Genomic DNA, 24,116 nt, shown 5'->3' on the forward strand with positions numbered 1-24,116 from the left:
TTCCCAGCCCACCTCCTGCTCTCGTGGCTGCTCTTGCTTCTTTTCCTGGATGACTCGCCCCTCTTTCTCAGCTCAGGGGCCCGTGTTTCCCCCTTCCCAGAGTTTCCTGGCCCCGCGCCTGCCCCTGTTGTGCGTGGCTGGCTCCCTGTCATCCGTGAGTCATCTCGGCTTACACGGCCCCTCGGAGGCCCCTCTGCTCAGTCTGCGAAAGGAGCCTTTCTCGCTACTCTTTTCCTTACAAGGTCAAGTCAAGTTGTCACTATTTTCTCCATTTGGCTTGGTTTCCATTTGTCTGTGCCCCCATGTAAGCACGATGAGGGCTGGCCTCGCCTCTAATACTGACCTTGAGCTCTGTCATTCAGTCCAAAGCCGGCACCTGGTGGGTGTTGGGTGAAGGCTTAGGAGTGATGGTACTGGTAGGTGTGGTAGGGGTGGTGAAGGCTTAGGAGTGCAGGCTTATTGGGACCACAGAGCCCAGGAGGAAGAGTGGGGTTGAGAAAAGGTGATGAGAAGAGCTCCTTTAGGAGAAGGAGTTGGAGGTACTCGTGAGGCCTGAAATGCAGGGACAGGGACCCAGGCGGCAGGCAGTGTCTCCTGAGGACAGCACTGGCCGGGGTGGAGGTGTGAGAGGCACTAGGTGCTCTCCTTCATTAAAGCCGTGACACTGGGAGTTTGTCCCCCTGATCGTGGTGTGTCCCAGAGCGTGGTCTCCTGGACGGAGAACAGGCCGCTGACCTGTTCTCACGTGCAAGTTCATGGCCTCACCCCGACCTCCAGAGCCGTCTCTGCAACAAGCTGCCCGGCCTCCTCGGCGGCCGGAGCCCGAGAGGCTGTGTGCGGGGCGGGGCGGGGAGCAGTGGTGTGTGGGGGCTGGAGGAGGAGCCTGTGTGTTTCAGGAGATAAGCAGGAAGAGTTGAAAAGGGGGAGGGAACCCAGGATTGTAGCGTCACAGAGAGCCAGGGCCAGGTGTGTGCCTGCAGCTAGGGTCACGTGCACAGAGTGAGCAGGTAGATGGGGACCCAGACAGTGTGTTAACTGCACATCGTCAGATACGGGGTCCATCGGTGCTTGGCCCTTGTCAGCACAGTGGACACCTTCGTGGCTGAGAACGTGCCAGGGCATCAGCACCCTGCACTGTAATGCTCTCGACTGGATCTGGGAAGAACAAGGACAGGGCTCGGTGGGAAATCCCACATGAAAAGGGGCTGGTGCCGTGGTCGGCAAACTGCGGCCCCTTGAGTGTGGCCCTTCCACAAAACACCACGTGCGGGCGTGCACGTACAGTGCGATTGAAACTTCGTGGCCACACTCAAGGGGCCAAAGAGCCTCATGTGGCTCGCGAGCCGCAGTTTGCTGACCACTGGGCTAGTGTGTCAAACTACCTGAAAACTTGGGGTTGGCTTTCTGGCACAGGAGCAGTTACCGTCCCAAAGCCCGCACTCGTGTCAGCCGCAGAGCCTGAGGGGTAGGAAACTGGATGCTGCAGGCCGTTTCTGTTTCCCCGGGAAGTCAGGCGAGACCTCAGTGTACTGGACCCGAGAAATGGCACGGGTGGCACGCGTGATGACAGCCCGCCCGGGTCCTGTCCCTTTCCCCGCAGGCTGAGAAGTTCGGCGACTCCTTCGTCTTCGAAGGCCTGCTGAGCGAGCAGGTGAAGGCCGGCATCCAGCAGGCGGTAAGTACCTGAGCGGCTCTCGCGTGTCAGCGGCAGCGGCGTGGCCCCGGCTGTCCAGCACCGGTGGCCGTCCTGGGCAGTGAGCGGCACAGCCCTGCACCCGGTGCACAGGCCCTGGGTTCATGCCTGCTTATGTCTGCGTCTCTCGGGCCTGTGCTTTGCCATCTATGGGATGGACGTGAGCGTGGCTGCCTCGGGTTGAAGGTTTGCTCTCTGGCTGAAAGGCGTCTGGTTTAGAGATGCCCACGGTCTGCCAGGGCCGTGCTGTCCTGAGAACTGGCACAGAGGTCCCTCCCTGGCCTCAGTCTCGAAGTCCAGGGACGCAGCAACATGGACCCGGAACCCAGTTTACTGTATTTCTTTTACCTAATTTATGAATATTTCATATCAGATATGTTAGGAACAAAACTGCTAGCACGCGCATCATCTGTTTGAAAAGATTCAGAAGAGTAAGGGTGTCCGGCATCCGTGGCGCCCGCAGTGACAGCTGAGGCAGTCTCAGCAGGGACACCGCAGGCAGGCGCCGCGGAGGGGGCGGCCAGGACGGGGTGTCGGGAAGCGAGTGGGGGCTGGTCAGGGAGGACCTGGGGGAGGAGGAGACCCTGGAGGATGGGGCCTTGCAGGCGGGATGGGACGCGTTGGGATCACCTGAGGCCAAGCACCTGGCAGGGCCTGCCTGTCCCCAGCTCAGACCAGACCTTCGCCATGTGTGGTCAGCTCGGCTTGCCCTGGGACGTCCACCCGAAATGCCCTCTGTCTCTCATGCCGGACTTGGGTTCCTCCACCTGCTGGTTCTGATGGCTCCCGTGCCTGCCTCTCCTGAGTTTATCTCCCTACGTGATGTGGGTGTTCGTCCAAGTGCCCGTCCCTCGCCAGATCTGCCCGGGACGGGGGGCTGTGGCACTGAGGCCATGAGTGAGTCCTTGTCAGGAAGGAAGGCGCCGGGGATCCTCTGTCGGAGCACTTGGTGTTGAAAGCTGCCGGCTCCGACCTGGCGTGACCCGTCCAGGTGGGAGAGCGCGCCTGGGCGTGGGGTGAGGTGGGGTCACAGCGAGCTGCTTGGGAGGCCCGGCTGGCTGATTGGCTGAGATAAGAAGGGAGCACGTCCCACGGCCGTGTCGTGTGTCTGCCTTTGAAAAGAGCAGGTGTCGCCTGACCTGGGAGTCGGTGTGTGGCGTCTGCCCAGGAAGCAGGAAGCGCGATAGCCCTGGAGGCGAGGGCCCGATGGGACAGGATAAGGGGGCCTGGCGGGTCCCGGAGGCGCAGATCTGAACCCTGTTCAAGTGTCCTCGGGTGCCCTTTCGAGTCCCGGGCCCTCTGAGGTCTGACTTGGGTAAGGAAATAACATCGGCCTGACATCGCCCCACGAGCCTCAGCGATGGCCTTGCAGACCTCTGTGGAGAGATGAGGTCCACCAGGACCAGGAGGCGTGCCGGGGGTCAGCGGCTCTAAGAAAACTTACGCACCAGCCACCATTTAGCGTGGACGGGACTTTTCACCTGGCCACAACCTTCCCTTCCAAAGAGGCCACCGCGGCCCGGAGCGGAGGAGGCAGCCTCAGCGCCCGGGGGAGTGGAGGTGGCACCGCTAGGACTACCACGGCCAGGACGAGTCTCCCCTACAGAAGGAGCCCCACTCAGAGACTGTAAACTTGGGGTTTGTCCAGGAGAGGTCAGCAGGTGGGGGGGCTGGAAGCCATGGCCACCTCAGGAACAGGTGCATCATGACAGCATCTCCTGGGGGCTGTGGGGGGCAGTGCTCGCCCCGCCACGCTGTATAATGTGAACGGCTCCTCTTTGTGAGAGATTTATTCACACCCAAGTCTTTATTTCCCACGTCCTGGGAAAGGCGTTCTTTTGGATGGAGACCGTGGGCGCGTTTGAGTGCGTGCTGAGCCGTTTCCTGCGGCCTTGCTGCTAACCTGGCTCCTCTGGTTGCTTTGAGGTGGCGGCTGCTCCCTGGTGGTTACCTGTGAAAGGCGCCAGCTGGCGACACCCAGAGGGGCCCGACTCAACTGTCCTGCACAGGTGAGGGGTCGTTCTCCCAGGCCACGTCCCAGGCAGATCCCTGCTGCTGCGAGGACAGTGCGGTGCTCATCTGCGGGGGAGGGTGGGCACTCAGACTGGTGGTTGGGACGAAGTGGCAGGAAATAGCATGTTCTCCTGAGGCCCCAGACACTGCACCACTCACAGGAGGCTCTTAAGGGGCTGCCTTTCTCCCTCGCGCGTCCTGTCTGAAGGCGCCCCTTTGACGGGCCAGTCGCCCGCCTCCTGGCAGGTTTACCTTGCTGCCTCCCCAACGCTCCTCTCCGAGGGGCTGTGGACACTGTCTGCGGAGAAGCATGTCCGGCCAGGTGGCCCCTGTGCGTGCTCAGGCCTTGGCTCCGGGCTCCTGTCCCCCCATCCAGGGCTGACACACTTTGGAGCGACCAGCTGACTGAAACTCGCCGAAGCGGGGCCAGCGCGTCTCGGGGGCGAGGAAGTAATTATCTCAGCAGAAATAGGGCAGCACTCAGCCCGGGGAGCAGGTCTGGTCAGGGCGGCAGCTCGGGGCCCAAGGACACTGCTCTCCTGGCCCACTTCCGGGGGACTCCCAGCCCTGGTGTGACCACATTCCTGGCGATCGCCCTCATTGCCGGGGCCGGCGCACATGGAGCTCCGTGTGGGGCGTGGGCAAGTGGCAGGAGGCCTCTGGAGCCCGGGCGGCAGCCTCCACCGGGACAAGCTGGGAGGGGCCAGTCACGCGGGACTGGGTCTCTCAGGGTGACTGCCCTCTGAGCTCCCAGTCAGCATCTGTCTTGAACTTAACGGTAGAAGAAAGCTGAGGGAGAAGAAAACCCACAGGGCATGTGTTTTACCAAGAATCCATCCTCTGAGAAGACGGCATCTCTTTTTTTAAAAAAATATCTTTTTATTGATTTCAGAGGGAGAGAGAGATAGAAGCATCAATGATGAAAGAGAATCATTGATCGGTGACATCTGCATGCCCCACACTGGGGATCGAGCCTGCAACCCGGGCATGTGCCCCGACCGGGAATCACTTTGTGACCTCCTGGTTCCTAGGTTGACTCTCAGTCACTGAGCCATGAAAAGTGCATCTCTTACCAGTTCCACGTGCAGTGACTGGCGCTAATGGGCACTCAGCAAGCATTTGTTGAAGAATGGGGTCAGGGTATGTTCCTGCAGGGAGTTAGGGAGGTACAGGAATTGACTAGGAGTGCGCAGGCCACTCGAAACAGCGCCCAGGGAATGTCTGTCCCTGTCTTCTCAGACTTCCTTGCCTTCGACCCTCTGCACCCTTAGAAAATATAACGACTTGGACTCCAGAGTAGGGCAGCCAGCTGCTGCTCTTCGGCAGACACAGGCAGAGCAGGTGTGGCAGGCTGGGGGCCTGGACCCGGGGCCCAGGATAGGCCTTGTCACTGGGGGGCGGGGGTGGCGTGTGTGGAGTTAAGACTACGTGGGCCCACGGAGTCCCGGCCAATCCCACAGGGGCTCGGGGTACACGGACCCACAGAATTGCTGCCCACAGGGTTGCTGCAGTGGCCGGAATGGCTGGGCCTCATGCCGCTGCCCTGGTTAGCCCTTGGCGGGTCTGAGCTGGCTCAGGCAGCTGTGGGAACCCCGAAGGGGCTGACAGCACCCTGCAGTGGGAGCACCTCTTCCTTAGAGGGGGTCTGGGAGGCTCTCCACACCCACCATCCAAGTGAGGCTCTGTGGGGTCCAGGCGAGCCTGCACAGTGAAGAAATGATGGGTCTGAGGGTGCTTCTAAGAGGAATTGTCACCCTTTGGGAGCTGGGGAGTCAGAACCCCGTGGGGGGTGGGCTTGCTTGGGGACCAGGACCGCGTCATGTCGAGGGCGGAGGGGACTGGGCTTTGCTGAGCTGGTCTGTGCCCTGCAGTTCACTCCCTCCTCGCTCGCTGTCTCCAGGCCAGACCACCCGGTCCTGCACGTCTCCTGGAACGACGCGGTGGCCTACTGCGCGTGGGCCGGGAAGCGCTTGCCCACGGAGGCCGAGTGGGAGTACAGCTGCCGCGGGGGCCTGCACGACAGGTATGGCCCATCTTGCCCAAACAGGTGCCGGCTTCTTCCAGATCTGGGCCTGGTTCTGGTGAGAGAGTCGCTCTACACCCAGGCTTCCGTCCTGGGCTTGCCTCGTGCCCCGGCTACTGCAACGTGACCAGTGGTCAGCGGGTGTGGGGGGGCGGCTCCTGCATCCATGGCGTCTGCAGGCCAGGCTGGCGTGGCACAGGCCTCCGAGGGCTCGTGGCCATGGCCGCCAGCGTTTTCTGACCCGGGCTTCTCTGGAAGCAGCGCCTTTCTCTGCTGCCGGAGCCAAGAGCCGGGAACTCGCTGTGGAAAAGCTCCTAGAGCAGCGAAGCCTCTAACACAGCGGTTCTCAACCTTCCTCATGCCGCGGCCCTTTAACACAGTTCCTCACGTTGTGGTGACCCCCGATTTCATTATGACAAGTTGAACATCATTAAAGCATAGTGATTAATCACAAAAACAATATGTCATTATATATGTGTTTTCTGATGGTCTTAGGCGACCCCTGTGAAAAGGTTGTTCGACCCCCAAAGGGGTCGCGACCCACAGGTTGAGAACCGCTGCTCTAAAACGTGCAGGCACTGCCCTGTGGGCCCAGCCCGCTTGCCTCCCAGCTTCCGCCAGTCCCCTTAGTCCCGCGACTGCTTTCAGGGAGCACCCAGGGAGACGGTGGGACCTGGACGCGAACTAGCTGTGCGGGGGTTACAAAGCCCTGAGTAGACGCTTTGCTTATTTTTGCACATTTAGGATTTAAGGTCACATAGCTCACTCAGAGCACACGAGCGGTGTTCCCTGCCACTGCATCCCTGCTGGCGACTTCAGTCCAGAATCCCGTGCCCGTGGCTGGGCTGAGGCCTGTGTGGCACCTGATGCCCATGGCCGGGCTGACACCCGTGGGCTGGCTGACACCCGTGGGCTGGCTGACACCCGTGGGCCGGCTGACACCCGTGGGCCGGCTGACGGCTGACACCTGCATCTCTCCCACAGACTCTTCCCCTGGGGCAACAAACTGCAGCCGCGGGGCCAGCACTATGCCAACCTCTGGCAGGGCGAGTTCCCTGTGACCGACACCGGCGAGGACGGCTTCCGCGGCACCGCGCCCGTGAGTAGCGAGCCTGCGGACGAGGTGGCAGCCCCGGGGACCGAGACGAGGGGTGGGTGACCGCCTCGCTCCTCTGCCCCATGTGCTGCCCCCCGTCCAGCCGCTGTGCACAGCGAACGCTAGTGATCGACCAGGCAGTGTTTTTCTAATGCGGTTTCCTCTCTGATTCCGGGATAGTTGCTGTAGAAACTGTGAAAGAGGAGTACAAGGGGGGAAATTCAAAGGGGAATTCTGCCCTGAGGCCCTGTTAGCATGTGGTGCATCCGCCCACTCTGCTTGCGGCCCTGAGGATGGGGTCAGTGGCGCTGGCTGCGGGGACAGAGCTGGCGTGGGGACTCAGTGCTGAGACACCGTGGCCAGCACAGCTCGGCTGAGGACAGCTCACATTGGGTCTGCGTGGGTTCCGCTCCCCGTCAGACACGGATCCGACTTCTGGCCAGTGCTGGTCTCTCATGACGAATAGCTGTGCTGGCTTCCCGGCACACTCCCCTAGGCTTCGGAATTCCCCTGGAGAGCCAACCGGAAAGTGGCTCCTACTGACTTGTATTTTTATTTGTGCGCTGGCCGCATGGTATTGGGACTGCTGGGGGAAATTAGTGTTCAGACTTCGAACTTACAGCTCCTGGTGTGTTTCTGTGCACAGAGGTTTCTTTGTTTTTTTGTTTTTCTTAATAGATTTCAGAGAGGGAGGAAGAGGGAGAGAGAGATGGAAAGGAAGCATCAATGATGAGAGAGAATCATTGATCAGCTGCCTCCTACACGCCCCCCACTGGGGATGGAGCCCGCAACCCCGGCATGTGCCCCCTTGATTGGAATCGAACCTGGGACCCTTCAGTCCACAGGCCGACGCTCTATCCACTGAGCCACACCAGCCAGGGCGACACACAGGTTTCTGAGCGAGGTGAGGAGCGTGACCGCGGTTTCCCTTGTGTCTCTTTAGGTCGATGCCTTTCCTCCCAACGGCTACGGCTTGTACAACATCGTGGGGAATGCGTGGGAGTGGACGGCGGACTGGTGGGCCGTGAGCCATTCTGCTGAGGAGGCGCTCAACCCAGTGAGTACAGCCCCAGGCCCGGTGCTGGGCAGGCGCTCCCATGGTCCTGGGGGGCGGGGAGGTTCTGGTGCTCTCTCGTTAGTCCGGGGCTTCCCCAGGGGGACTCTCAGTCCGTCTCTGATCTCACCTGGCAGCAAGTGTGCCCGGGAGCGTCAATCTAGAAACCAGGAGGTCAAGGTTAGGGCACTTGCCTGGGAGGCAGCCAGTCAATGATTCTCTCTTATCATTGATGTTTCTATCTCTATCTCTCTCCCTTCCTCTCTGAAATCAATAAAAATATATTAAAAAATACATAGATAAATAAATAAATAAAATAAAAAGCAAGTTCCTTCCTTCAGTCAGCAAAGGGTTTATTAGTCGCACAGTAGGATGTGAAGACCTAATTCAGAGAGGCCGGCGGCTGGTGGAGCAGGGCAGTGAGGGTGTGGGTGACTGCAGATCAGGGGAACAGGGTCACGGGGTGATGTCGGGGTGACACTGGGCGCCGCTGCAGTGTCCCGGTCATCGAGGCGACAAGTACTGTGGGTTGAGAGGTGGGGCTGGGCCTTAGAGCAGATGGGAATTGTAGGGGGCTTGGGGGTACAGGGGTGCAGGCGCAAGGCCCTGGAGGAGGTGCATGTGGGGTGTAGGTCACCTCGAGGGAGCTGGTGGGACTGAACGGACTCTGTCCGAGGCGAGAGGAGCTGCGCTCTGGACTCAGGAGCTCTCCTCCCTCCACAGAAGGGCCCCCCCTCCGGGAAGGACCGGGTGAAGAAAGGCGGCTCCTACATGTGCCATAAGGTGAGTCCGAGCCCTGTGGGGTGTCTGGTGGCGGGTGCACACACCCATTGTAAACTCCGCCCCTGATGTGCCCCTGCTCCTGCTAATGCAGACCCGACCCCATGGAAGCCAGAGCAAAGTCCTAATCCCCTCCGGGGCAGGCGCGGGCGCTGGGAGACGTGGCACTGGCAGCAGAGGCTGTGAACGGCCTGCTGTCAGCCAGGTCCCCTGTGTGGCATCTGGACCTTTGAGAGACCTGTGGCCCGTGAACCGGGGGGTGGGGGTGTCCTCTTCCAGCGGGAGAGCCTGAGCACGCCCCGGTTGAGTCGGGGCTGCCTGCGTTCTCGGTGGAGACGAGGTTACAGGTGGGCAGATGGACCGTGGGAGCACCCGGTGCTCTGGGTGTGGAGTGGGCTCAGAGCTGAGTGGGCCTCAGGGCAGGGCGGGGCTGCCGTGGGCTGAGACTCCGGTCGGAGCTCGGTCCGGTGGAGGACCGGGGTGTTCTGAGTAACCATTTTAAGGACTTGGACATCAAAACTAAGATGTGGACTCTGGAATCAGGTCTGGGTTAAAGTCCTCTAACTGCTCCTTGCTTGTCTGTGCCCTTGGGACCTAGCCTTTCTGAGCCTCACTTTAAACATTTGTAAAATGCGCGTCACAGTTGCACCTACTGTAAGCTCCTCACGAGGAATGAATGGACCCGCACATGTGAGCACGTGGTTCGGGGCCTCGCTCGCGGTCACGACTCAGTAAGAGCTGCTGCTGCCAACCCATCATCCTCGCCGCCCCCTCTGCTGTCGTCAGGTCGCTTCCCCTTCCTCTGAATGCGGTCCCACTACCGCATCCCTGGCTGGTAAGGCGGAGCCCTGGAAACGGCCTAGCACAGGTGGGAGCCGGGGAAAGGAAGGAGTCGTGTGGTTCATTGTGAATGAGGGCACCTCGCTGGGCTGGGCCCTGTGCGTGGCTCAGTGAGCACTGCTGATGACTCCCAGCTTCCATCGGAGAAGGGGGCACAGAGAGAACAGGCACCTGGCATCCAGAGGAGCCCTGGGTGGATGGAAAAGGCTGTCATCTCCACCACCGCTTCCCAGCCAGGGGCCTGGGCGCACTCAAAATCCCCGTGCCTCAGTTTCCCTTCAGGTGTGCAAATCAGACCCTCGTCACACCGGCCCCTGGTGCTTGGAGGGTGAAGGGAGTTAGCCGCGTGACGTTCTCAGGTCAGTTCCCAGAGGGAGTGGTCCAGAGCCTGTCGTCGTGATGCATGTGCTGGATTCATCCCGTGGGACCTTCTGCTGGGCCCCGGCCCCAGCGTGGAGGCAGCCCTCCCCCCGCCTGACACCAGGCTCTCATGTGGGAGCCCCAGACCCGGCTGCTGTGGTTTCTGTGATGGTTTTATGTACAGTGACCTACAGTTACCCTGAAGCTTCCCTTAGCCCCGAGAGTCCTCTCGCCGAAGCCCCGCTGCCGCCCGCTTGGCTTCAGGGCCCGAAGGGAGCAGGTCCGGGTCTTCGGAGGATTGTTCCCGAGCCTGGGCCACTCTTAGCAGGACACGGAGCTCAGTCCACACAGGAGTCAGCCCCGCCGAGGAGACGGCGAACACGGTCCCTCCACTCCCTCTCCCTGTTCTTAATTAGTAAAATGACCCATATTCCAGCCACGCAGAGCGCTCACATTAATAACCGTTTCTGGCGCTGAAAGTAGACTTGGGGGAAAAGAGCAGCGAGGACATTCGGAACCAGGCCATTTCCTCCTCAGTTCCCTGCTCCTCCTCGGAGCGAATCCACTGCGTGTGAGTGTTTCCTGAGCGCGCGTGCTTACCGCCGTGTCTCCTGCGAGGGCCCGGCCCCAGCTCATCGCAGGGATGCGGACAGGGCTCCGTCTGCGCCTTCATTTAGTTCATGGGAGGTTTTCTTTTTCTTTTTTAAAAATACGTTTTTATTGATTTCAGCGAAGTTATTGGGGCTGCGGTGACCTAAGAAAGGACCAGCCCTTATGTTTGTCCCTAATTTTAAGCTTGTTCATGATACAAACAAGACATTTTCATTGCGTTAAAATTAGAAAGCAAATAATCAACATAAATGTGCAAATAACGCCATTCTGCTTCCTGAAGAAAACGACTGATCCCTATTCTACCCAGTTTTCTGGTGACTTTTATTTTATTCTTCCCACGTGGAGTTATTCTGTGTCCCGGGCTTCAAACACGGCGGCGGTAACCTCCTGCCCTGGACGTCCCGTCTCCACTGTCTCCGGTCTCAGCCTCCATGCTGGACGTCCATCCTACCCACTCCCGGTGCCGGAGCTCCCACACCCCCCCGTCCTGCCCGCCATCCATCCTACCCACACCCAGTGCCCAGAGCGCCCGCACCCCCCGTCCTGCCCGCCGGCTGTGAGGGGCCCCGCCTGACTGTCCCGGGCTGAGACGTGCTTTAAGGCCAGACCGCACGTTCCTGTCTTCAGAGCACGTTGCGGTTTTCCCACCTCTGGTCCCCGTTCGCACACGCCCAGACCCTTGACTACCCTCTGCCACTGTTTCCAGCAAAGCCTGCCCTCTGAGCTCGTCCACAGGGCTCAGCCTGGGAAACAGACTCCCCCCCGAGGGGACCAAGGTCACTGTGGGCGTGGGAGCCCCAGGCCTTTTCTCGCCTTAGTCGTTCCTCGGGTGAGATCCCACCACACGCAGTGCTGTGTCCTGACGTTCTCGTTTAACACTCAGTCACGACACTGCCCTGGGTCGTTAAATGTCACATAAAGACAGTGTAGTGGCTGCCCGCCAGTCTGAGATGGTAACCATTGCTTGTCAATTGATGTTTTACTGTTTTGAGTGGCGCTCACGCCGACGTCTTGTTGCTCAAACTCTCTCCTGCAGTCCTACAGCTACAGGTACCTGTGCTCCCCTCTCTCCTCCCTGCAGTCCTACAGCTACAGGTACCTGTGCTCCCCCCTCTCCTCCCTGCAGTCCTATTGCTACAGGTACCTGTGCTCCCCTCTCTCCTCCCCTGCAGTCCTACAGCGCCAGGTACCTGTGCTCCCCTCTCTCCCTGCAGTCCTATTGCTACAGGTACCGCTGTGCGGCCCGAAGCCAGAATACCCCCGACAGCTCCGCCTCCAACCTGGGATTCCGCTGCGCCGCCGACCACCTGCCCATCACCAGCTGAGCCCAAGCAGAGCCGCCCCAGCCCAGGAGAAGGCCTGTCCAACCCACGCTCGACCTCCCTGGGCAGGACGGGCCACCCGTGTACAGACACCCGGGGCGGGGCGGACCCGCCATCTGCCAAAGGAACCACTTGTGAGACCAAATCACTGACCTGCACCAGCACGTGACTGTCGTGCTGCGATCGGGACCATTGCCATGTTTCCCTTTGGGGGACCTTTAAAGAGGAGGGGCTGGAGGGAGCCCGGAGCAAGGCTTCGGGTGGCTGTGCTCTCCCCAGGCCCTGTCTGGGGTTAGACCCCAGGTCCACGGTGACCGTCGGCCAGGGAGGGGGAGCTGGGGCCTCTGTGGCTCCCGGTTCTACATGTCAGAGTGTGTAGTGATTGCACAGGGGCGTCTATGGCAGGGCATTTCTCAGCTATTCCCCATGGTGACCTTGCGTAATTCTAATCATGTAAAGTCAGTCTCTTCGGGTTCTTCTGGGGAAGGTGGGCGTGGCCCCGAGTCTTACAGTCACGTGCACTTTGTTTTTCAAGGACAAGGGTGTCGCTCACGCTGTTACGATGATGCCCATGGGCTGTGACCGTGGGCTTAAGGGCAGCTTTCTGAACACACAGGAAGTCCGTGGGGACTCTACTGAGCTTTATCTTTAACGTTAAGTGCCTTTGGTTCAGGGGGGCAGTCACAGCCCCAGCCCCTCCCCAAAGCCTTCTGTGGGTGTGGGTGTGGGTGTGGGTGTGGGTGTGGGTGTGGGTGTGGGTGTGGGTGTGTGCCAATGAAGAAGCCTGCTGACCCCAGGCGCACTGCGGCGGCGTGAGAACGGGGGCTGGTTCTGGGCCCCGAGTGTGTAAGGGAAGCAGGCCCGCTGGCGGTGGGGTCTGCCTGAACTCGTGCCACGTGGAATAAACTGTCTGCCGAGTCCGCCTTCACGCTCACGGCTCCTTTCTGTTCCCTCGTGTTTTCTTGTAAAGAAATGACGGGTTGGGATGGGTTCGTTTGCTAGGAAACTTCCCTGTCTCTCAGCTACTCCACGACTGGCGTGTGGGCCGCCGTGGGATTGTTACTCCACAGAGCAGGGCGGTCCCGCCGGGGCCCCTGGGACCCAGGAGGGAGGCACATCCGGGGCTCCCTGGGCTGGTGGGCCTGGGCACCTTCACGCTGTAGTGACGCCTCCACACAGGGCTCCTTGTCAGGACCCACCCAATCCCACAAAGACCCGCAGGTGGTCCTACCCGGCACTGGAGAGGAACGGCTCCTCTTCCTTTTGGTTGTTCAGAGAGTCGGGGAAGGCTCAGCCAACACTGCGTCGCTACTTTTTTTTTTTTTAATGTACTTTTATTGATGTCAGAGAGGAAGGGAGAGAGAAACATCAATGATGAGCGAGAATCATGGATCGGCTGCCTCCTGCACCCCCACACTGGGGATGGAGCCTGCAACCCAGGCCTGTGCCCTGACTGGGAATCAAACCGTGACGACCTGGTTCATGGGTCGATGCTCAACCACTGAGCCACACCAGCCCGGGCACGATCGCTACTTTGTGTCCAGCCTCCTACACCCGCTGCCAGCTGCGGGGCCACATTTACTGAGCTGTCAGCCTGTGGATACAATGTTTACCGACAAACTCTCACCAAATGGTGATTCCTGCCAAGCAAAACAAACACACAGCATTTGCTTAATGAAAACTAATGCGGGGAGTAAGGCGGTTATTCCCCAAGCCTCCACTTGCCAAGTACAGTGCTGACGGGTTCCGTCCCACCTGCCGATGTTTTTGCCTGGTTATATTTCTGCTGCGTCTATTTTGGGTCCCTCTCCTGTCTCTATAGCATAAATATTTTGGGGGGTGTTTGGGCGTAGTCTTTAGAATCGCATCTTTAGCTGCAGCATCATGTTAGAAAGCATTTAAGACAAGATCCTCACAAGCCCTTCACCTAAGAACCACGTGTCCAGGCTCCTGCCTACAGAGCGCACCGGCTGCAGACCGCCGACCCCCGGCACCGCGGGGCCTGCGCGTGACGATGAGCAGACAAGACGCAGTGCGCACACCTCAGCTTTGATGTCACGTGGACATTCCAGAAAACCCCGCCTTCTGCAGGTTGCACGTGCACGTAAACAACAGGACGTAGGGACACACAGGGCTGGGCAGACACTCAGACTTTAAGGAACTTGGGAGCCGGAGCGGGAATGAAAAGCAGACCATCCTAGTGAGCCTGTAGCTCACTCACATTTCCCACAGCGTCGTAGCCAGCGACCAGCCCGTGGGCCTGGCCAGCCTCACGCCCTGGCCCTTCTCCAGATGCAAGTCTTTTTGTTGTCAATTCTCACCTGAGAATATTTTTTCCATTGATTTTATTTTTTATTTTTAAATATATTTTTATTGATTTCAGAAAGGAAGGGAGAGAAATAGAAGGATCAATGACAAAAGAGAATCATTGATTGGCTGCCTCCTGCACGCCCCCACTAGGGACCAAGCCCGCAACCGGAGAATGTGCCCTGACCAGGAGTCAAACTGTGACTTCCTGGTTCATAGGTCAGTGCTCACCCACTGAGCCACACCAGCTGGGCGCCATTGGCCTTTTTTGGAGAGAGGGAGGGAGGGAGGGAGAAAAATGTGAGACACATTGGTTGGTTGCTTCCCCTATGCACCCAGCCCAGGGTGGGGGAGCAAGCCCACAACCCTTGACCAGGAATCCAACCTTGACCCTTCAGTACACAGGCCAGCACTGACGATCGAGCCCACCAGCCAGGGCCAGATGTAAGTCTTAAAGGCATTCGCCTTTCACGGAGACCCCTGGCACCAGAAGTGAGAAGCTGGTTGGCTGCAGACTTCTTCATCAAGCAGCTTTTAAGAGGGGAGGGCGGGGTCTGAGGCTTGTTTTGTCAGGGGTTCTAGTGGGTCCCCGCTTCTAACCCCAGTTCCTGCCCCGGGGAAGCATTTCGCGAGCCCTGTGCTCTGAGGGAAGGTGGCCTTTGCCGCTTCAAATGCTTACAACCCGATCCCACGGGAATGATTAACCCAGAGGCCGCCGCCGGCAGCGGGCCGGCACCTTCCTTCCGCTCACTCTCCTGGTGAGGCCATCAGAGCCCGAGTCTCATTAGTTTTGAGACTCAGCCAGACCATGACCGCCAGGCGGAGGCTCCTGCCTGACCTGGCCTGTGCAGGGCCGGACCGTCCAGGACGGGCAGCGGGAAGAACTGTCCTCTGTCCACGGGCCTGCTGAGGGCCGGGCTCCGCCATGGGCCGCAGGGAGGGCTCCCGCCAGCGATGGGAGGTCGGGGGCTGCGCTGCCTGGGCCGGGGCCACGCCTGGCAAACTCCCCGTTTTCCTGCGGAGGAAATGGAAGACCGATCAGCAACCAGCAACGTTCCCAACAGGTCCCTTGGCCCCTCCTTGTGGGGAAACTTGAGCAGCTCCGACTGGGAGGGTGGGGGAGGGGCTTGACGCCAAGGACCAGGGAGGAGAGAGCAGCGTCCTGGTCAGGTGGCACCGATAAGAGGGTCACCTGTGCTTCATGCTTGTGAGGAGGGGCCCTCGGGGTTGCTGTTTTGAAGTGGCAGGTGGGTTGACCCTTTAGACAGAGGGGTGCAGACACCAGGGGGGCATCCCCCCACCCCCTCCCCAAAGCTGTGAGCACTGAGTCTGTGCTGACGTCCAGCTCCTGGAGGGCTCGGCCTGCGCAGTGCGGCCACCCGAAAGCCCCGTCTGCAGAGTGGCAGGCGGCACAGGCCTCCCAGGGCAGCTCGGTGCCCACCTGCCCAGAGCCATCCTCAGCCCCCCACTGGCCCTGCTCCAGGGGAACCAGGTGTGGTTTCACCCAGCCCAGTGCCTGCCAGGGGAGGCGGCTGGGGCGGTCGCCCTCTGCTGGCCAGTTCCTGTTCCTGCCACCCAGCGGGTGCCCACAGGAGCCAGCCCAGCACCTCCTTCCCGGTTCACAGGCAGAGCCAGGCCTGTGCTCCCTCAGCCGGGGTGGAGCGGAGCTGGCCTGGGAATCGGACGGGCCCGGCCGCGGATGTGTGTGGCCGCCGTTTTCACGAGCCCGGAAGGCTCTGGGCCTCTGTGCAGACAGGGTGCAGGAGTGAGCGCCCCAGAGACAAACAGGCAGAAAGGCTTTGTGAAGGGGCGTGGAGGCCCGGCCCCTTTCCCCTGGCTGCCTGCTGGAGGCGCCCACACCCTCCCGGAGGGCAGGGCCGGGCTCCAGGGCTCCTGCTGTGGGGAGGAGAGACCCGGATGCCGGACCATCAGAGCTGGAGAAGTGCACTTTGTTTTCTTGTGAGGGACCTCGCACTGCCCACAGGTGACGTGCAGCCCTGGCCATGCCACACACAGTCCAAGCTGTCGTCTCTCCTGCAACACACCCTCCCTGGCCTGATCTGACCTCAGTCTCCGGCGTCCTGTCCCCGGCTGGTGAGGGGGCAGTGCCCACGGCGCAGTGAGTGAACGGTGAATGAATGGGTGCGCGAACCCATAACCGCAGAGGCCACCAGGGTCTGCTGTGAGGGACATCATGGGAGGGGCAAGGGCCGGGCTGAGTCCTCCTGCCGCCCTGGGCGCACCTGATCTCGGGGCCTCGTCCCAGCCCTTTCCTTCCTTCTGACTCATCCTGGTGTTTTTAATTAACATATTTTTATTTATTTCAGAGAGGAAGGGAGACACACATAGAGAGAGAGATATTAATGATGAGAGAGAATCATCAATTCGCTGCCTCCTCCACATCCCACCCTGGGGATCAAGCCAGCAACCCAGGCATGTGCCCTGACTGGGAATGAAACCGTGACCTCCTGGTTCATAGGTCAACACTCAACCACTGAGGCACACAGGCCAGGCTAATGTGGTTTTAAGTAAAAAATAAAAATGTACATCATTGGTATTCTGAATGCATACTGATAAAATTAATACTAATAAAATAATAAAAATGTTGAATTTTATTCTTCATCATTATATTGTGTGACACCAGTTTTCAATGCAAAGCTTTGAGCTCACAGGAAGCCTCACCAAGATCCCAGAATGTGTGATCTATAGTTTGCACATGCAAACGCATTCTGTTCTCACCAGAACAATGAAAAGACTGATAGTAAAACAGTTGTAATTGTGGTAAAATACAAGAAACAAAATTTACAGTGAAAGCATTTCTAAGGGTGCAGTTCATTTGCACAAAAGTTCAAATTGTTGTGCAATCATCACCGTCTTCCACTTCCAGAACCTTCTCGTCTTCCCAAACGGAAACCGCCCCAGGAAACACCACCCCTCCCCCTCCCGCAGCCCCTGGCTCCCAGCATTCTCTGCCTCTCTCTGACCTTGACCTCTCCAGGCGCCTCAGCTCAGGGAACCCGCAGTCTGTGTCCTTCTGTGACCGGCTTCTCCCACTGAGCACATCCTCCAGGCTCCTCCAGGTTGTGGCACGTTCAGGATGTCCCTCGTTTTCAAGGCCGAGTAACATTCCTTCCTACAGTGGGACCGCCACTGGCCACTGTTTACCCACCAGTGTCCACGGACACCGGCGTGCCCCCACCTCTGGGCCCCTGTTTACCCACCATCATCCATGGACACGGCATGCCCCCACCTCTGGGCTGTTGTGAATAGTGCTGCTGTGAACACAGGTGTGCAGGGAACTGAGGTTCTGCTTTCGGTCCTTTTGAGTAGAAACCCAGAAGGGAGATTGCTGAGCACAGAGACGGGCAGAGGTGGAGAGAAACAGAAAGGGAGGGAGGGGAAGAGGGAGGAAGACAGAAAGAAACAGACAAAACGGACAGATAGATGGAGAGAGACAGACAGACGGTTGCACTGAGTCAGCGTGACTTTCTCCAAATCCTGTTAGGTAGCCTGGCTGGAAGGTGCTAGGATTTCCAGCTCCGTCGCTCCCTCGATATAAAGGCCTCCCCTGGCCCCCAGGGGGTGGGGGGCAGCGTTCCCAACTGGAATACATCATGTGATGGCAAGTTGTTTGGCCCAAGGACAATAGCCGGGAGAAGCCACGGGGTGTGAACGATCTGTGGTTGAGGTTGGTTTGGGTGGCTGCCAGGGAAATGTAAGTTGCTCTGGCTCAAGATATGCGCTCAGGCTTCTGCACGTGTGGTGTGAACGTGTGTGTGTGCATGCACGGTGTGAACGTGTGTGCATGTGCGTGTGCATGTGGTGTGAACATTCACGCACGTTGCTGTTTGTGGCTTAGAGTGCAGGACCGGTTCTGACTCCACTGCCCTCACCAACATGGGCGCTGACAGATTCCGTTTCTGTAGCAGCGCCTTCCGGTCTCCGCGCGATGTCCTCATCTGTACATCCCCCCCCACCCCCCGCCCGCCTGAGGGAGCTGTGACAGTTTAAGAGGTTGAAACGGCAGCTCAGAGGTCGCTCCAGGGCACAGGCTGGGCCACGGTGGCCAGGACGTGTACAGCCTCTAGGGTCCGCGCTGCAGGGACACCTTGCCAGGCGCTCTGCTCAGAATTAGGGGTCCCCACACTCACAAGTTACAACTTAGCTCCTGGGCCCTCTGCCTCCTGGGCCTCCTTTGCCCCGGCTGCCTGGCCAGGAAGAGGCCGGGCCTAGCTGCACGTAATACATTTCCCACTTCCGCTTAACCTTCCGGTCCACGGGGCTCATTCCCCGGTGTTGGGAGTCACAGCCCCGGGAAAACACCTGGGCTCACCATTGGCCTATCACTTGGTGGCCCGCCCCTCGTTCACGTGCCTACCCTTGCGTGATCACTGGTCCCGCCCCTTGTTCACGTGCCTAGTCTAGCGTGTTCACGTGACCGTTCACGTGACCACTCCCGTGACCTAGGCGTGTTAATGAACCTCCCTGCCCTCCAGGTTTTGAAAAGTGGCAAAACTTCTAGAAAAGACAGAATGGAGGCAGGCGGGCTGAGCTGGCGGGTAGATGCTCTGCGTGTAACACGGACCCCGGCGCGTCCCTGCGACTTGGAGGAGGGCGGCAGGTGCCCTCGCTGTCCCGGTGGTGGTGAGCTACCCACGGGCAGCTCGGTGGCAGCCTCCCCAAAGGCAGCCCTCCCTCCGCCGAGGCTGCTCCGCTCTGCACGAGGACCAGGTCTGCAGGAAGAGGTGGGTTTCCGGGGCGCGGCGGGAAGGCTGGGCACGCGTCCGAGGGGAAGAACGGAGGGCAGGGCCCTGCCCGCCCCTGGTGCCAGGCTCCGGCCGCGGAGAGGACGTAGCGGGGAGGGCGACTGTGATCCCCGCGGAGAACGGACAGCGTCCTGTGCCCACTGCGGGGGGACGGGGAGGGCAAGCCGGAGGGGGTCCTCCCCGTGAGGCCAGGCTGGGTCTTGGGGACACTTGGCCGCAGGCCCTCGCTCTGCTCCCTCGGCTGGGCACTGGCCTCCGGGCGAAGGCGGGCGAGGGCCGCGCCCAGGTCAGCGTGGTCTGGGCTCCGGGGTGTGTGTAACGCTCACGTGGGAAGGACGGGACCGCGTGCCCTTCGGGAACCTCGTCTGTTACCGAAGCCTCCCGCTCCGGGCCTGGGGAGGTGAGCTGCCCAGTATTCCAGCCACCGCAGCTGGCAACTTTCTCTTTTTTCCCTGAAATGGTTTTGCGTGTAATGTCCCCCTCTAGCGGCCAGATTGCTCTTCGCTGCTTTGCAGCTGTGCTACCTGGAGTTGAATTTTTGTAAAGGGTCCGGTGGGTGTGGGGAGGCTGGAGGGCGGGGTAGAAAGGGGTTGCAAACCTTCATTCCACAGGAAAAAACTGTCCTGCGGTGTCTGTCAGTCTCAATCTCTAGATTTTTCGGGAGAAGGTGGAGATGGAGAATGAGCTTAATTTGTTAAATAATACTACATGTTTTAGCTTTCAAAACATCTAACAAACCTCCATAAGTAACATTTTTGCAACATCCTTGCTTTAACAAAGGAACTTAGAGATGCTCTTCCACTAATATATATATATTTTTAAGGATAGATTTTTAAGAAAGTGCTTTTAAGAGAGAGAGGGAAATACCGATGTGAGAGCGCAGCATCCTCACCGCCCACCAGGGATGGAGCCCGCAACCCCGGCATGTGCCCTGAATGGGAATTGAACCATGACCTCCTGGTTTATAGGTCGACCACTGAGCCACGCCGGCCAGGGCAGCCCCTCCAGAAGTTTAAATGGAAACACACCTCCCATCCCCTGCGGTGGTGGCGACGGGCCTGTGGTGTTTCATGTTACCCCCCTGGACGAGCGAGGCTGTCTGGAGTGTTGAATGTTCACTCCAGAAGCTTCCGAGGGTAGCCACGTACACAGAGCAACCCCACAACTGCTTTCCTTTCACGACTCTGGTTGTGTCCACGGGAGCCGCTGTCCTGGCCGTAGTTTTCCCGATGGTGGGATGCTCGGTTCGCAGGTGATAATCGCGCCGCTCTCCCCGATTCCTGTTTAGAAACAGGTGAGAGGTAGGACGCCGGCGGAGGCAGACGGCAACCACCGTCAGCGGTATTCCACCCTGGTCGGCCGTCAAGCAGGGGTGCGCCCAGGGTTCCTTGGGCCGTTGATTTGGTGCTCGCGCTGGAAAACCAAAACGACACGGGGGGAGAGGCTACTGCTCACCCCAAAGCCAGAGGGCAGATCGGGGCACCGGGCGTGTGCCGCAGTGCCTGGCACCCAGCGCTGCGCGTGGCTCCTTTCCAGGGCGATCCTGGGGTCCAGGGCGATCCTGGGGTCCAGGGTGATCCTGGGGTCCAGCCGTCACGCACACGTCCCAGCCCAGCCAGCGGAAGGAGCAGGGGATGAAGGAGAGGCCTCCTTTAAGGACTCGCCATTTTTGCTTAGGCTCGTTACCTAGAACTAACGAGGAAAAGGGCCAGTTTCTAGCTGGGCAGCCATGGGTCCAACTGAAAACAGAATGCCCCCACAGACGGGAGAAGGGGAACCGGTGACCCTGCCACAGTCCCGAGCGAAACTCACCAGCCTGCCTCCTCGGGCGGGCCGCTGCTGGCCAGGTTCCTGGAGGGCTCCCAGGAAGGGCCCCGCCACACGCCGGCTGCTCCTCGCTCTCCCACTGAGAGGCCCCGCGTGTCCCATCCCTACACTTCCCCTTCCGGGCCCGGGGCCGGCTTTTCGGGGGTGCGGTACAGGGACGCGTCATAGGGCAGGAAAGCTGCGCAGGACGCGGAGCCACAATAACAAGGTTTTCTCGGCTTCCCGCCGCCTGGCCTGCCTTCCTCTCCCCCGGCCGAGCGGTTGAGAAACCTTCCCGAATAGTCGTAGGAGAGTTCTTCTCCAGGCGAGATGTCTCTGGCTGCGAACAGCGCCAGCCTGGGCACCATGGAGTCCACGCGGACGGGCACCATGAGCAGGTTGGGCTCACAGGAGTGGTTCAGGAACCTCCCCACGTTCCCCACCCGCGCGGGGTCCACGAACGTCTCCATCACCCGCCCGCCGGCCACGTGCTCCCGGACCGCGATGATGTAGTTGGAGTCGTGTTCCGTTTGCCGCCGAATTCTCCTCTGTGCTTCGGAGAACCCCAGGACCTCGCCGGCGTACTCGCAGACGAACCGGCCTCTGGGGATGGACGCCAGGGTGCGCAGCCCCCAGCCCTTGCCGTCCGTCCTGAACACCTGCAGGGGGCGCTGCAGGCCCCGCTGGACCACGCGGTTCCCGCAGTGCCCCGGGCATGGGCACAGGGCGTTGCACTCGAAGACGGGCCAGGCACACCTCGCGGCCGGCCCCAGGTCCCGGAGGCGCGCATCCTCATCGTAGTTCTCCTGGCGGCGGAGACAGGAGCAGGTGCCAGGCACGCAGGGGCGGGCGAGGCAGGCGCACCCGGGGAAGGTGATCTCCGAGGGGTCGGCGTCGGCTCCGGGCCCGGCCACGTGGTCAGGACTGTACTGCAAAACCGAGACAGGGCAGTCAGCAGGTCACACCCGCATACAGGCACAGGCAGCGAGGCTGAGCTACTTCTCATTCCTACACGTATAAGTCAAAGAAACTAACAAAACACAGCATGTTAAAGTATGTCTGAAACCATAACTCTCCAATTTAAAAAATAATATTGGGGCCCTAGCCAGTTTGGCTCAATGGATAGAGCGTCAGCCTGAGACTGAAGGGTCCTGGGTTCGATTCTGTCAAGGGCACATGCCTTGGTTGCAGGTTCCCTGGCCCTGGTCGGGGTGTGTGCAGGAGGCAACCAATCGATGTGTCTGTCTCACATCGATGTTTTTCTGTCTCTCCTTCTCCCTTCCACTCTCTTTAAAAATCAAGGTGCGTGACCTTGACCAGAATCGAACTCTTCAGTCCATTGGCTGATGCTCTATCCACTGAGCCAAACAAGCTAAGGTGAGAGATCCAAGTGTTTTTTTTTTTTTTTGGACAATAAACTCAAAGAGAAAATTTATTATAAACCATGGTCACCGAAAAAGCCAAAATGGAGGCGGGAGCCAGAATATTGAAGTGCAAACACTCCGCCCTGCTGTTCTCAGGTGCAATGTCTCCCTACTCTGAACTAGGCCTGCATAACAGCATGACTGGGATCCAAGTGGCACAGACTAGGGTTCTCTCGTACTGAATGTGGTCCTGTCTCTTCAACACCTAGGTCTCAAGTTAAGGCGCGGTCCTGAGGTTTGGGGTGCGGCATGGCGAGGTCAGGCTCCTACCCGTAGCCCCGGGCACGGAGCAGGTGCCTCGGAATATTTGATTGCTTGATGGCAGCTTTTAATAACTTCTGATCAGAGGGCTGGCTTTTCTGAGTCCCATTCTGTATCGAAACCTCGGAAAATGAAGTAGGACACTGCACAATTTTCGGGCTTAAAACTCAGGCCTTGGTTCTGAATTCTAAGGAAGTGCCGTGAAAATCTTCATTCCTTTTTTGGTTGGTTCGAAACAGCAGCTACAAGAATCTTAGTACTTGGCCTCTAGCCCCATGAGTTTGTTTTTGCTTCGTAGGAAACTGTGAGCTAGATAATTCTTTTCAAGGGCAAGTTGAGATCTTAAGGATGTTTCAGCCAGAAAAATAGCTAGATCCAACTCTTAGTCAAGAAAATCAATCAAAAATTTTTTCCTACTTAGGTGTCAATATGCTTGTTTCCAATGGGAACACTGGAATGTTCCTTTTTGCCTCTTCACCACAGCACCCCAAAGCTTAACTAGACACAAAGTTATTTTTAACTTGAGTTTTCATGCCTTAACTCCTGTGTGTGCATATGCCGTGAAGGCAGTGCTTGGGGCCGTTTTGGCCTTTTATGATACTGCTTTTTGTGCTCCATGAACATTTGGGAGCAAACTAGTTGAAGGCACTTCTAGGCTTGTCATTTACATATTTCAAGCAGGTTTTATCTATAAACTCCTGGAGAAGTGATCTTTGTTCTGTAGCTCTAACTCTACCCAGAGTTATACTATGGCCAGCCAGCTGGGACAAGGGGGACTGAGTCTGTCTCCTGATTTTCATTCATGCCCACTGACTACAGGTGTAAGGATCAATCACAGGCTCCCTTCCCCCCTCCCCGTTTATAGCAATCAAGTGCTTTCTAGCTGCTCTTGTCAAGTCAAGGGCAGGAATGGTGTGTTGTCACCATTTTATCTTCTATGCCTAACTTAACAGGGCCTGGCTCATTAGAGACACTCAATTATTTGTTGAATAAAGCAAACACCTATCAGTGTTTTTGACCACGCATTCCACAGTGTGTGGTTTTGAGGAAGCTTTAACTGCCAAGGTAGTTTGAGGAAACGTAACCATTCCTGCAGCACAGGAGTCAGCCTCACAAGTAGGACCACGTGGGCCTCTGTCTAGCCCCGCCCCTACCTATAGGGCGCAAGCCCCGCCCCGGTGTCTGCGCGCGCAGCGCCCCGGCCGTGAAGCCCCGCCCCCGGAGGAGGGCGTGGTCCTGGCGCACGACTGAGTCCAAGCCCCGCCCTTACCTGGAAAGGTCCTGGCCTCGCACCCGGCGGCCACACGCTCACAGGCACATTCTCCAGGCCGCACGCGACGTCCAGGGGCTCCGTGGGGGCCTCCGGCTCTCCAGACGCTGCCATCACGCAAAGCTACTTCGCCGGGTCTCGAAGCGCCTGGGCCTAAATGAGCGCGAGCCTCGCAGAGCATGCTGGGGGTCGCGGTCCCGCAAGCCCAATGCCTCATGGGAGATGTAGTGTTTCCCCCTCTCCTGTCACAAATGGCTTGTGAGGGCAAGGTCGCCCTCTGTTTCAAGCCAAATGCATAACAAATGATACAAAACCATGAAGGTTAGTAAGTTTTATGATTTTTAAAAGTTGGTAATTTTTTTAGCACTTTGCCTTTCTGATGTAGCTTCACTAAAGAATGCTTCCCAAAAATAATATGAAAAGAAATTTATATCAAAAGGTAGTAGAAATACAAAATTCCTACTCAGTGGAAAGGATAATGTAGTAATA

At 58.6% G+C, this 24,116-nt stretch overlaps 2 protein-coding genes across 4 annotated transcripts in view; one reads left to right on the forward strand and one right to left on the reverse strand.

Moving 5' to 3' along the window:
• The window catches only part of SUMF1 (sulfatase modifying factor 1), an 18,671-nt gene extending 2,291 nt beyond the window's left edge, over nucleotides 1-16,380 (forward strand). Inside the window, exons 2-8 of one of the 3 annotated variants that reach the window (XM_006770484.2) lie at nucleotides 1,601-1,675; nucleotides 3,620-3,702; nucleotides 5,607-5,729; nucleotides 6,714-6,828; nucleotides 7,769-7,882; nucleotides 8,603-8,662; nucleotides 16,117-16,380. In XM_006770484.2, the coding sequence (XP_006770547.1) occupies nucleotides 1,601-1,675; nucleotides 3,620-3,702; nucleotides 5,607-5,729; nucleotides 6,714-6,828; nucleotides 7,769-7,882; nucleotides 8,603-8,662; nucleotides 16,117-16,164 (618 nt within the window). In that variant the 3' untranslated portion in view covers nucleotides 16,165-16,380. Of the gene's footprint in view, nucleotides 1-1,600; nucleotides 1,676-3,619; nucleotides 3,703-5,606; nucleotides 5,730-6,713; nucleotides 6,829-7,768; nucleotides 7,883-8,602; nucleotides 8,663-11,685; nucleotides 12,539-16,116 lie in introns of those variants that run through there. The other 2 variants (XM_006770483.2, XM_015568359.1) reach the window with 2 other exon arrangements.
• A 4,063-nt stretch (nucleotides 16,381-20,443) lies between these two features.
• Nucleotides 20,444-23,789, reverse strand: LOC102761804 (histone-lysine N-methyltransferase SETMAR). Its single transcript, XM_006770485.2, has 2 exons — nucleotides 23,628-23,789; nucleotides 20,444-21,601 (listed from the first exon to the last, which is right to left on the reverse strand). The coding sequence occupies exons 1-2, from the start codon at nucleotides 23,739-23,741 to the stop codon at nucleotides 20,798-20,800; spliced, it is 918 nt and encodes a 305-aa protein (XP_006770548.1). The 5' UTR covers nucleotides 23,742-23,789; the 3' UTR covers nucleotides 20,444-20,797.
• Between the last annotated feature and the right edge of the window lie 327 nt (nucleotides 23,790-24,116).

This window comes from Myotis davidii, unplaced genomic scaffold (assembly GCF_000327345.1).
Source record: "Myotis davidii unplaced genomic scaffold, ASM32734v1 scaffold663, whole genome shotgun sequence".
Lineage (NCBI taxonomy): Eukaryota > Metazoa > Chordata > Mammalia > Chiroptera > Vespertilionidae > Myotis > Myotis davidii.